Here is a 13,586-nt window from a genome sequence, read left to right as displayed (position 1 = left end):
GTACGACTCTTTCTTACAATTTTACTCTCTTTTCACTTGTAGCATTCACTTGCCTTATATCTTTGTTTATCGTTTCATTTCAGTCTAACGCCTACTTCCAAGGCGCTGTGAGGCAAGATGAATCATGGAAGAGGGTTACGGACAAAGCTGATAATGCCCTCAGGAAGCAGCAGAGGAAGTACGATGCTTTGGAGAGAAATTTGAAGCGTAAGGAGGAGGAGCTCGGAGAGTCCAATGCTGAGCTGGTTGTGCTAAGGGCCAAAAAGGACAAGGCGATTGACAACTACCTGGACTCGGAGGAGTTTACCTAGTCTATGAGGGTGAGGGACAACTCGGTATTCCCTGAGTTTTTTAGGACTGGCTGGGATACGGCCCTTGGGATCATGAACGAGGATTGCCCTGATATTAACCCAGCGGACTATGTCTACCCGAAAGACGAGGCTTTACTACAGAGGTTCCGCACCCGAGTGGTTGTCTCAGATTGTATCCCTCAAGACCCTCTTCTTCCTCCTCCCGAGTCATCTTCAAGGCCCGCTGCTGATGGTAGCTCTTCCTCCTCCGGGACTACTGAGACTACCAGCGAGAATGTCGAATATGATGATATGGATGCTGAGGGCACCTCTACTCCTTAGAGCTTTTCTAGCCCTACGTGGTTTATTTATTTTACTTTGTCTTTGAGACTTAATTTATCAGACTTTGTACTATTTATTTGAACCATTTTTATTTATTGAACTTTATGCTTTAATCTCGTGCACTTAGTTTACTTGACTTGCCACAGGGATTTAAACATATTTCGAGAACTTTCTAAATTTCATAAACTGTTGGGATTCATCCCTTACACAAGTCTTAATAAACCTCAAAATAAAACTAAAACATGTAAATCCTAAGCAAGCAAAGCTTCAAGGTGCTTTTCAACCTACTTGTCATCTTGACAAGTGAGAATCGTGCTCAAACAATTTACACATAGTAAATCTTCAGGTTTTGTGCATGCCATGTTCTTGGGACCTCAAAACCATCCATAGTCTCCAGCTTGTAGGTTCCTCTACCTTGAAAACTTATGACCTTGTATGGTCCTTCCCAACACCAGAAGCTTCCACCTTCCTCAGGACTAAGTCACCTTGCTTGAAGAACCTTTCCTTAACCCTTAGTTGTAGTAGAACGAAGCCGTTTTCTGATATTCCATTATCTTAGCATGTGCCTCATCTCGTACTTCATCAATTAGATCCAGGGCTAACCACCTTCTTCATTTTCCTCAGCATTAAAAGCTAGGATCCTGGGAGACGAATGTGATATCTCTACAAGAACAACCGCTTCTTCCCCATATGCTAACATGAAGGGAGTTGCTCCGGTCGTGACTCTACAGGTAGTCCTATAGGCCCATAGTAGTGGGAGTATTTCATCCACCCAGTTATTCCTCGACTTCTCGATCCTCTTCTTTAGTCCATCCAGGATTATTCGATTTGCCACTCCAGCTTGCCCATTGGCTTGCGGGTGAGATACGGAGATAAACTGTAACTCAATCTCATTCTCCTCACAATACTTCTTGAATTCCTCATTGTTGAATTGTGTTCCATTATCGGTAACCAGGATACGGGGAATTCCATAACGGCACATGATGTTTTCCCACAGGAATTGTGCAACCTGCTTAGTTATGATCTTGGCCAAAGGCTTGGCTTCAATCCACTTAGTAAAATAATCAATTGTTACAATCAGGAACTTCCTTTGTGTCGTGGCCATGGGGAAAGGTCCAAGTATATCCATTCCCCACATGGCAAAGGGGATGGGAGAGTTGATGGAGGTCAGCATCTCGGGGGGTTATCAAACGATAGGTGCATGTTTCTGACAGCGGTCACACTTTTTCACATATTTTTTGGCATCGACCATCATTTCTGGCCAATGGAAGCCTAAACGGGTTATCTTATGAGCCAGTGCTCTGCCCCCCAAGTGTTGCCCACAAATACCTTTATGTACTTCTTCAAGAGCCAAGCGTGCCTCATCGGGCCTGAGACATCTTAAGTATGGGATTACATAAGATCTTTTATACAAAATCCCGTCTATCAAGAAGTATCTCAGTGCTCGAACAACCAGCTTCTGTGCTTCAGTCACGTCATTTGGCAGCCAACCAGTTTGAATGTGGGTCTTAATGGGATCTATCCATGATGTCCCCAGCCCTATAGGAGCTACGAGCTTAACATCAATGCTCCGTGTCTTCAGAATGCGGAAGCATACACTTCCTGAACTTTCCTCTATCTCAGACAAAGCAAACTTCGATAATGCATCCGCCTTAGCATTTTCCTCCCTTGGGATGTGCTCAACATGGCACTCATCAAATTGAGTCATCACAACTCTTACTAGGCGGATATACTTAGCCATCGTATCATCCCTTGCCTCAAACCCTCCTTCACATGGGATATGACCAACTTCGAGTCTCCATAGACCTTCAAGTTCTTGACTCTCAGTGACCCTGCTAGGCCGAGGCCAGCTATCAGAGCTTCATATTCTGCCTCATTGTTTGTGGTTGGAAAATCTAACTTCATAGCATATTCAATTAAGAATCTATCGGGGCTTTATAAAACCAAACCTGCTCCACTTGAATTTGTTTTTGATGCTCCATCAAAATAGAGGACCCAATATTCCTTTTCCTTAACTTCCTTCTCTTTGTCCCCTTTATAACCTTCTGTGTTTGGAGGTATAGTATCTACCTACCCCCCGACTTCTTGGATGGGTATGGTACATTCCACCATGAAGTCAGCCAATGCTTGGGCTTTTATTGCCATTCGTGGCTTATATTTGATGTCGAATTCTCCTAGCTCTACTGCCCACTTAATCAGCCTCCCACTAGCCTTGGGACTATGAATAATATTTCTCAAGGGCTGATTTGTGAGCACTTCAATCTTATGAGCCTGAAAGTAAGGACGCAACTTTCTTGAAGCCATTACCAAGGCTAAAGCAAACTTCTCAGTAGTTGAATAATTCAACTCAGCTCCATACAGAATTTTGCTAACATAGTATACGGGTTTCTGGATTTTAAGTTCCTCCTTAATCAATATAGCGGTCAAGGCATTCTCTGAAACGGCCAAGTGCAAGTATAAAACTTCAATCAGAGCTGGCTTGTCCAACAACAAGGCCTGGGCCATATATTTCTTTAATTTCTCGAATGCCTTCTGGCTTTCCTCACTCCATACAAAATCCTTAACCTTCTTTAAGGACTTGAAGAATGACAAGCACTTGTCCCCAGACTTTGAGATGAATCGTCCCAATGCAGCAACCCTTTCAGTGTGCTTTTGAACATCTTTGATAGTTTTTGGTGGCTCCATGTCCAGGATTGCCTTTATTTTATCGGGATTGGCCTTGATTCCTCTCTTGGAGACCATCAATCCCAAAAACTTTCCAGGTCCTACTCCGAAAGCACACTTTGTAGGATTTAACATCATCTTGTGGTATCTCAGGACCTCAAAAGCTTCCCTCAAATGGGTTATATGATCAGTCTTTACTAGACTCTTGACTAATATGTCATCGACATAAACTTCCATGGTCTTGCCAATAAGATCCTTAAAAATCTTATTTACCAACCTTTGATAGGTGGCTCCTGCATTCTTGAGACCAAATGTCATAACAAGATAACAATAAACACCAAAGTCATTGATGAATGATACCTTTAGGATATCGTCCTTGTGCATCTTGATTTGGTTGTATCCACTAAACCCATCCATGAAGCTCAGCATCTCATGTCCAGCAGTAGCATCTATCAAAGTATCTATCCTTGGAAATGGAAAACAGTCCTTAGGTCATGCGTCATTAAGATCAGTGAAGTCCACACACATCCTCCATTTTCCATTGGCTTCCCTTACCATCACAGGGTTTGCTAACCATTCTGAAAATTGTATCTCCTCAATGAAACCAGCCTCTAAAAACTTTTCTACTTCATGTTTTATAGCTTCTTGCCTTTCTGGAGCAAAACTTCTTTTCTTTTGCTTCACCGACTTCCGACTCGGATCCACATTCAGCTTGTGAGTAATCAGTTCCGGGTCTATGCTTTGCATGTCATCTGCCGACCATGCAAACACATCACTATTTTCTTGCAGAAATTTCACCAACTTCCCTCTCAGGGACTCCTCTAGTGTGGCTCCAATGAAAGTCACTTTCTGAGGATCCTCGGGACCTAAAGGAACCGAAACCAAGTCTTCTGCTGGCTTCCCTCTTTTCTCATCATTCTCTCGGATATCCAGATCCTCAATAGGCAGAACCTGCCCCCCCAACTCCATCTGCCCTCAGTGAGGCCAAATAACAACTTCTAGCCATTTTTTGATCTCCTCTTTCTTCTCTAATCCCATTCTGGGAGGGAAAATTCATAACTGAATGGTAGGAAGAAGGGACTGCCTTGAAGGCATGTATCCCCGTTATTTCTATGATAGCGTTATAAGTTGAACTAGCCTTCACCACCACAAAGTCCAACATCTGTGTTGCTTGCCTTGGTTCGTGACCTATGGTTGTTGGCAACTTGATTATCCCTTCCACGGGGCACTCCACTCCCGCAAATCCATATATCGGCATATCCGTCGGGGTCAATTGAGAATCATTGTAACCCCTCCTTCAAAAGGTGTCATGGAGCAAGATATCCACTGAAGCACCATTATCTACAAGGACCCTCTTCACCGGGCTGTTCCCTATTATTGGTGTTATGACCAGCAGGTCAGCATGAGGAAATTTCACACCCTCCAAGTCAGAATCATCAAATTCCATTGTTAATCCTGTCCTGGCCCTCTTTGGGGCTTCCCTAACAATATGCATAACCTCTCTGGTATATGCTTTCCTGGATCATCAAATTATATTGTTAATCCTGTCCTGGCCCTCTTTGGGGCTTCCCTAACAATATGCATAACCTCTCGGGTATATGCTTTCTTGGAGTTCCTGGATAATTCAGCAGCAGTTGGTCCTCCAAATATTGTGTTTATCACAGGCCCTCAGGGTCGCGGTCCTCCAAAGATTGCATTTATAACTGGACCCCTAGGCTGGGGATTCCGCCCCTGATCATTTTTGGTCTCTCCTATGATCTTCAAAATTCTTTCTCCCATTGTTATTTCTATCTCCTCCTTCCCCAGTGTACTTGTTCAATCTTCCTTTCCGGATGAAGAATTCTATTTCATCTTTCAGTTGCCTCTACTCATCGGTGTCATGAGTAACATCTTTGTGAAGTCTACAATATTTGCTCTTATCTAGCTTGGCAGGATCAACCTTCAAGGGTTTAAGCCAACGAATATCTTGATCTTTCTAGATTTCCATCAAGATCTGGCTTCTAGGAGCATTCAGCTTAACATATTCAGTGAGCTTTTGCCCAGGTCCTCCCTTCTTTGGGGTTGAATTAGGGTTTTGCTCAGTTCTAGGATACTTGTCCTTAGCAATATATTCTAGATCAATTTTCTGCTTCTTTCCTCCAGTGGGCTCGTTACTTACTACTGTCTTCCTCATGCTTTACTCCACCTTGATGTACTTCCCGGCCCTATCTTGGAGCTGCAACATGCTTTCAGTCGGGCGGTTGGCCAAGGGCATCTTGAAGAACTCGTCCCTAGTTCCTTGTTGCAGTGCTACATAGCTACCTTGTCATCAAGGTCCGGGACTTTTAAAGCTTCCTTTGTGAAACGATTCAGGTAGTCTCTCAAGGATTCCTTTCCTCCCTGCACAATACTCATGAGGGATGCTAAACTTTTCTCATGCACTCTCCCGCTGATGAATTGCTAAATAAAACCCTGACTTAATTCTCTGAAGGACCCAATGGAGTTCGGGGGCAAACGACTATACCATCTTTGAGCCATTTCCGACAGGGTTTGAGGAAAGGCCCGCCACTTAATAGCGTCATTCACGGGCTGTAGCAACAGTGCATTAGAGAATGTCCTGACATGATTAGCGGGATCTCCAGTGCCATCATAAGCTTTGATAGTGGGCATCTTGAACTTCTTTGAGATATGGGCATTCATTATCTCTTCGGTGAATGGTGGAGTAGGATCATCAGGATCTCCAAGGGGAAAAGGTTGCTTGTATCGGCTCTTGGGACTATAGTCCTTCTTTGTGACGGACCATCCAGGTCTATGGTTGGAGGAGGATTCCTCCCCCTAGGTAGTAGTGGGGGTCTGGGAGCCTGGTGCACCTCCAAGTCACGCTTCCGCCTTTGAATCTCAACCTCATGAGCCCTGATTCTCTCCTGCACTTCTTGGGGATTCGTCCCTCGGGTGCTCCTAGGACGTTGGTTACCATCAGACATCGGCTCTTTGCCATCACGTCTCCTTCTTGGGGCTACTTCATCATCCGAAGATTTAGAGTCTCTCTCAGTATAAGGACCAGAAAATTCCCGATCCTCCGGGATAGGAGCCAAACCTTGTATATAGGGGGTGTTTTCCCCCGTGCTTCACTCCATCCGGCATGTCCACTACCTCCAACCTCGGGGTAAAGGGGCATCTCATAAGGGGGTTAGTGGTCATAATACTTGAATACTCATACCCAACGGGTCGAGAATTCACAGATGTATGTAGCTGTTGAAGTTGGGGATTCGTCTCTTGAGGAGCTGGGGGAATCGTCCCTTGAGGTTCAGTTGCCCCTACCTGGGCTCCTCCTTGGGTGGCGACATAGGTTGAATGCGGAGGTACCTCCACGGTTGACGAAATCATTTGGGTTGTCCCCGCTGGTGTTCCTCCTTATAGGGCGCTGCTTCCTCTCCGTGTTCTCACCATGGTTGTTGTTGTGCTTCCTCACAGTCGGTGCCAAATGTCATGGATCAAAAAACTTAAGGTATAATAATTGTTGTGTTGATTACTAGGGAACGTGAGCTTCGAGGCTCAATTTGACTGATCTTGTGTTTTGTGACTCGATCTGCCTTAACAAGATGCCTACGTACCTTGCTGATTGTCAAGGATAAATTCAAGAACGTAGTTCTAATCTGTGGGTTAAGGCCCCTTATATAGACGTTGGGAGTCCTTGAATTGGACTTGGGTTAGGAGACTTGGTGGGCAGGTCTTAGAATTATAATAGACTTTGGAGTCCTAGAAAGTAGGAAGCTGATTCCTTATCCCACGAGGTTCCTTAGAGATCAATCTACAATGATTTATTTCCCCACTAGGACTCATCTTGTCAGCTGACTTATCCATTATTAATTAATTATGAAATTAATTAATATTTAAGGTTTTGGGCCCTCTCAAATGGGCCTGACTTTCAGCCCAATTCTGATATAACTAATGCAATATTAATTACATACTCAACCCTTATTTTATTCCCTATCATTATCCAAATAATTTATTTAAAGGATACAAGAAAAATAATAATAGTAGATTACGAGAAACTAACATTACTTTAAACTCATCTTTCGATCAATTTGTTATTAATAAAAAGAAGAATTATTCACGTATCCATGATCAATTTACCCTATTACAAAATCATCCTCTTAACTCGCTAAAATAAATAATAATACCATAGTGAGTAACCAAATAATATAATAATAAAAGAAATCATAACTTATAATTAAATTAATCGCACGCACACTATAATTTACCAAAACTAATAGGAGTAGTAAGTAATTATATCTAAACAAAAGAAAATAGATCATACTCGTATTTTCAGAATTTAACAGTGGTTTACCCTCTACATATTCAAATATCAAGTATCCTAATATTCGAATAATTTGAATTAAATTCTAAGGTAAAACAAAAACCATAACTTACTTAAATTTCTCGGACGTTACAGTCTCCCTCCTTAAAAGATTTCGTCCTCGAAATCAGCATCATTAGAGAATAGTGAGGGGTAATTCTTTCGCATATCTTCTTCAGGTTCCCAAGTAGCTTTTTCTACTGAATGGCTTCTCCAGATTACCTTCACCAAGTTCATTTCCTTATTTCTTAGCTTCTGGACCTTTCTATCCATAATTCGAACAGGTTGATCCTCGTATATCAAATCTGATTGAATTTCTATTAGCTCGTAGGCAAGTACGTGACGACTATCAATATGGTAAGCTTTTAGAACAGATATATGAAATACATAATGGATATACTGAAGATCTGGTGGTAATGCTAACTGGTAAGATACCGCGCCTACTTTCTTCAAAATCTCAAATGGACCAATATATCTAGGACTTAATTTTCCTTTCTTTCCGAATCTTATGACTCCTTTCCAAGGTGATACCAGCAATACTTTATCTCCAACCTCAAACTCTTTAAGTTTTCATCCTAAATCAGCGTATTTCCTTTGCCGATCTTGGGCGGCTATTAACCTTTTCTAAATAATGTCAATGGATTGTTTCGTCCGTTGAATCAATTCAGGTCCATAAATCTTTCTCTATCCTACTTCTTCCCAACACACTGATGACCTGCATTTCCTACAATAGAGTGCTTCAAATGGAGCCATTCCTATGCTTGAGTGAAAACTGTTGTTGTAAGCAAATTCTACTAACACCAAATGAACATTCCAATTTTCTTTGAAATCCAAGACACAAGCCCTTAACATATATTCAATTGTCTGTATACTCCTTTCACTTTATCCATCTATTTGGGGATGATATACCGTACTCATATTTAATCTCGTGCCTAAGCATTCCTGAAAACTTTTCCAAAATCTTGATGTGAATCTCGTATCTCTATCTGACATAATTGAAACTGGTACTCCATGTCCAACCACGACTTCCTTCAAATACATATTGACCAATTTTTCTATAGTGTATCTTTCACTAATTGGAAGAAAATGTGTACATTTGGTTAATCATTCAACTATGACCCAAATGGTGTCATGGTTGGTCTTAGATCTTGGAAATCTGACAATGAAATCCATAGTGATATGTTCCCATTTCCATTAGGGAGTCTCTAAAGGTTGTAATAGACCACTGGGTCTCTGATGTTCGGCTTTTATCTTCTGAAATGTTAAACACTTACCTACCCATTCAGCAATTTCTCTTTTCATGTTGGGCCACCAAAAATTCTTCTTTATATCTTGGTACATCTTTGTGCTTCCAGAGTGGATAGAATATCTAGAATTATATGCTTCGTTCATAATCTCATCCTTTAATTTTGGCACAATGGGAATCCAAATTCTTGAGGAAAACCTCCTAATTCCTTGGTTATTTCTTAAACTTAGAACTTCTTCTCATGTCAGCTCGACTCTATTAGTTTCCATCATCACTTCTTGTCATCATTGAATCTTTTCTATTATTTGCGGGTGTACTCGAATCTCATAATTTCTTTAATTTGCTCGAACTGGAATCTTTATCTCCATTTCCATTTTTTTAATTTCTCGGATTAATTCTTCGGATGTTACTAGCATCTTCAACCTCTCTTTTCGACTTAAGGTATCTGCAACTACATTCGCATTTCCAGGATGGTAATTTATTGTACAATTGTAGTCCTTAATCAATTCTAATCATCTTCTTTGCCTCATATTCAATTCCTTCTGGGTAAAGATATACTTCAGGATTTTATGATCCATATAGATTTCGTATTTCTCTCCATATAAGTAGTGTCTCCACATTTTAAACGCAAAAACTATTGCTGTTAACTTCAAATCATGAGTAGGATATCTTATATCATACTCATTCAATTACATTGAGGCATAAGCAATGACTTTCCCGTTTTCCATTAATACACATCCTAATCCTTTGAGAGATGCGTCACTATAAATACAAAATTTCCTGAGTCATCCGGTAAAGTTAGCACTGGTGCAGAAGTTAATCCATTCTTTAATTCTTGGAAACTTTCCTCACATCTGAGAGTCTATTCGAATTTCTCATTCTTTTGTGTGAGTCGAGTCAATGGCGTAGCTATCTTCGAGAAGTCTTGTATAAATCTGCGATAATAACTAGCTAATTCAAGGAAACTTCGGTTGGCATCTTTGGTTGCTCCCAATTTTCCACAGCCTCAATCTTTGCAGGGTCCACTACAATTCCTTCACTACTGATGAAAAGTCCTAAGAATTGCACTTTATCTAGCCAAAATTCACATTTTGAAAATTTGGCCTACAACTTTTCTCTCCTCAGAATTTCCAATGTCAATCTAAGGTGTTCAGCGTGTCCTTCGCGAGACTTAGAGTAAATCAGGATGTCATTAATATATACTATCACAAACTTATCTGGATATTTCTTGAATACTCGATTCATCAAGTCTATGAAAGCAGCAGAGGCGTTCGTAAATACAAATGGCATCACTAGAAACTCATAATGTCCATACCTTGTCCTAAAGGTTGTTTTTGGCACGTCTTTGTTAAGTGGCATTTATATCCACTTAGAACGCCTCATAAAGCTTCGAATTGGTGTTTTGTACTCAAGTTGTTTGTGTTTATGATGTGTTTTTATAGTGTTTTGCATTTCAGGGCATATTCGAAAGAAGGAATAAATATTGTAGGTTTTATGCTTAGAAGAGTGTTAGGATGGAGCCTCAGTTGATGCGCAAAAAAACCAGTATTTGAAGAAAAGAAATAAGAAAAAAAAAATAGTTTTTCAGAAGCTCAGCACGACCGCGCTACACTTCGGAGCGGCTGCGCCATACTTAGAGCGGCCACGCGGGATCTCAGGGCGGCCTCGCTAGGTCATTTTCCAGAATCCTGTTTCTAGTAGAATATTGATCTGCTGGAGTTCTGGTCGATTGGGCTAGTATTTAAAGACCTTTTAAAGACGTTTTTATAACAGTGAGTAAGAAGAAGTGTTAGTCCCTAACAATGCAGTAAGAATTACAGAAGGGGGTTGAATGTAATTCTAGTAAACTTTTTCTTGAACTATAAAATGTTCTAACTCAAACTATATATATAAGTGTTTTGAATTGAAAGGTGCGGAATCACAAGTTAAAAAAATAAAAAACATAAAGTAATAAAAACACAAGTTTGTAAAACTTTCTGTTGGATTTGAAAGTATCCACCAGATATATATATATATATATATATATATATATATATATATCGAATTAAGAACTCTGTGAAGAACAAATTGTCTCACAACTGCTTTACAAGTGAATAAACAAACTACAGAGAAATTCTTAACAGTTACAGCTTTTTCTATTTCTCTTCTAAAAGTGTTTGCTTGGTTGTTTGCTCTACTAGCTACACTTTGTTTATATACCACCAACTTTACATGGTATTATGACAGGATAATAAAACAAAACTATCAAGTCAAACTCCATGCTGCTTCACTACTCTATTCCAGCACTTTGAAAATCTTCTTAACTTGCATGTAAATGGTAATGCTTCTTTGTTCTTCATTTCCTGTTAAACATGCTGCCACATTCCTTTTGCAAACACCCAACGCATGTAACTGTGTTGTCACTGTCAAAAGACATTTGAATTGATGATCCTCCAGGTACATGCTTGTCATCCGTCAAGTAGCTTTGTTGATCATCCGTCGGGTAGCTTTGTTGATCATCCGTTGGGTAGCTATTTGACACTTGACTTCATTTCACTTATGCAGAATTACAAGACATCTTATATTTACTATTAATCAACCTATTCTGCATATCTAATAAGAGTCAACATGACTTATATGTTACTACAGAATCTATACAAAGTTGTTTGCAGAAATGAGTTACAATACTTATTATTACATAAGCTACTCACTCGATGGATGTCACATCATCATCCGTCAGGACTATATTTGAGTCATCCGTTGGGACTATATTTGATCATCCGTCGAGTGCTATATTTTTCACTAAGTTAAATCTATTAAGGTGTTTTCTTAATGTAATCATCAAGTTCACAACATATTCCCAACAATCTCCCCCAATTTATGCCTACTAGAATTGTAGCCATAAATTAAGAGAAACTTGATGATAACAAAACACCCTAAAAATACAAATTTAAAAGGTAGTAGATAAAACTAAAAAGTGCTGCAGGATTTAGTGAAAAATTTACAAGACAAAGTGTACAAAGATTTGCTCACAGTCATTTTTCAGGTGCTCCTCTAGTCTGAACAGATTGATCTATGCCCTTGATGGTATGGATTTCTTTCCAAGCTTCCTGTCGTTTTCTTCTATCTGATTTTGGAGCTATCTGTGGAATTCAAGTTCATCAGCTTCTGACAGATCTAGCATTTCTTGCATTTCCAGTAAAATCTCATTGCTAGAGATGCTCAGCTGGTCCTCTAGTCTAAAGAATCTTCTAACTCCCTTATCATCCATGAATTCCATCAGCCAGTAGGGCCTTAGATGCACTCTACTTCCTGTGTAAGGAATAACTAAAGTCTTTGGGAGTGCATCTTTGGCTCTAATACTCCTCAGTTCTTTAATCTTCTTTAGAACTAGTCTTCTAGATGTCACATTGAATCTAAAGTTCTTCTTGAAAGATGAATAGACTTTTATTAGTATAGATTGGCTTTCTTGAAGAATCCTGTGAAGTGGCCATGTTATCTTTCTTTCTCCCTTGTACTTGAATATTAGCCTTTCAGGTAGAATCCTGTAAGCATCAATCCCTCTAACTTCTTCCAGTTCATCTAGATAGAGGTTTAGATCAGAAAATTCCTTGATATCACATATGTACATGATATCTCCCTTGTTGACCTTGGTTTGAGCTTTGGTTAGGGACTTGGATCTGAGAGTTAAGGGCTTCACTTTCTTGACTGCTCTGGTCTTTGTTTTCTTTGGCTTCATGAAATGAGGTAAATTGAGTTCAGGAATTGGTAGACTCTCTCAGTCTATTAGCTCATCCTTTGGAATGATAGGTTCAGCTTGAAAATTCTTGGATAGATCTATCTTGAATTCTTCATGTGCCATAGAGGGCATGTATGTTTGAGTTATCGTAGAAGTAGACTCTTTGGGAAAGTAGTTTTCCATCTCCTCATCACTGAAATCCAATTTTCTCTTAGAAGGAAGCTTGTATATGAATTTTCTTTTCTTTTGAGGTGCTTCTTGCATTTTATGATCTTTAGATTTAGTGGTTTCAGATGGTTGTTCGGGAATTTGCTGTGTGGGTTTCACAGCTTGCAACTTGGCCAAGATAGTAGTTTGCTCCTTCTTTTGTTTGAGCTTTTTAGCATCTAGAGCAGTTTGCTTCTTTTCTTGCTTCAATTTTGCCTTTTCTTCCCTTTTTGCTTCAACAAATTGAGGGTGTCCATCCACCACACAAATTTCCTTACCATTTCTGAAACCTTTGGCAATTCTCCTTTTTAGAGTTGAATTTACAGGATCTTTATAGAATGCTATAGACCTGGCCAACAGCTTTTTCTCATCAGGCTTTGGTGTCTCATACACTGTGTCCAAAGGGTTCTTGAGTGAAGACTTTGGGTAGTTCACCTTTGGCTTCATGATTAGATCTGCCTTTGGAGATTTGATGCAGGATGCCTGGCCTCTCTCCAGATAGTTCATGCTCATATCATTCACAGAAATTTGCCTAACTTGAGAGTGATGAATGGCTGATTTTTTTGGCTTCTTTGCTAGACCAAATTTCTTTTGAACATCCTCATCAATTTTCTCCCAGTTGATTGGACTCAACTGCTTCTTCTCAGCTGCTCTCAAAGTGGCTGCTACTTCATTTATCAGATCAATGCTATCTTTAGCTAGTGGCTTTGTGAAAGCAATTGTTGGCACAATTGCTTTACTCACCTGAATGTTAAGCACTTTTTGCTCCCCCTAACTCCT

At 40.1% G+C, this 13,586-nt stretch overlaps 1 protein-coding gene across 1 annotated transcript in view; it reads left to right on the top strand.

Moving 5' to 3' along the window:
* The first annotated feature begins 314 nt into the window (after window positions 1-314).
* The window catches only part of LOC141680042 (uncharacterized), a 91,189-nt gene continuing 77,917 nt past the window's right edge, over window positions 315-13,586 (top strand). Inside the window, exon 1 of the mRNA XM_074486373.1 lies at window positions 315-615. Within this exon, the coding sequence (XP_074342474.1) occupies window positions 315-615 (301 nt within the window). The remainder of the gene's footprint in view (window positions 616-13,586) is intronic.

This window comes from Apium graveolens, chromosome 8, assembly GCF_009905375.1.
Source record: "Apium graveolens cultivar Ventura chromosome 8, ASM990537v1, whole genome shotgun sequence".
Classification (NCBI taxonomy): domain Eukaryota; kingdom Viridiplantae; phylum Streptophyta; class Magnoliopsida; order Apiales; family Apiaceae; genus Apium; species Apium graveolens.
The sequence above is the reverse complement of the archived record's forward strand: the minus strand, read 5'-3'. Positions and strand labels throughout refer to the sequence as shown.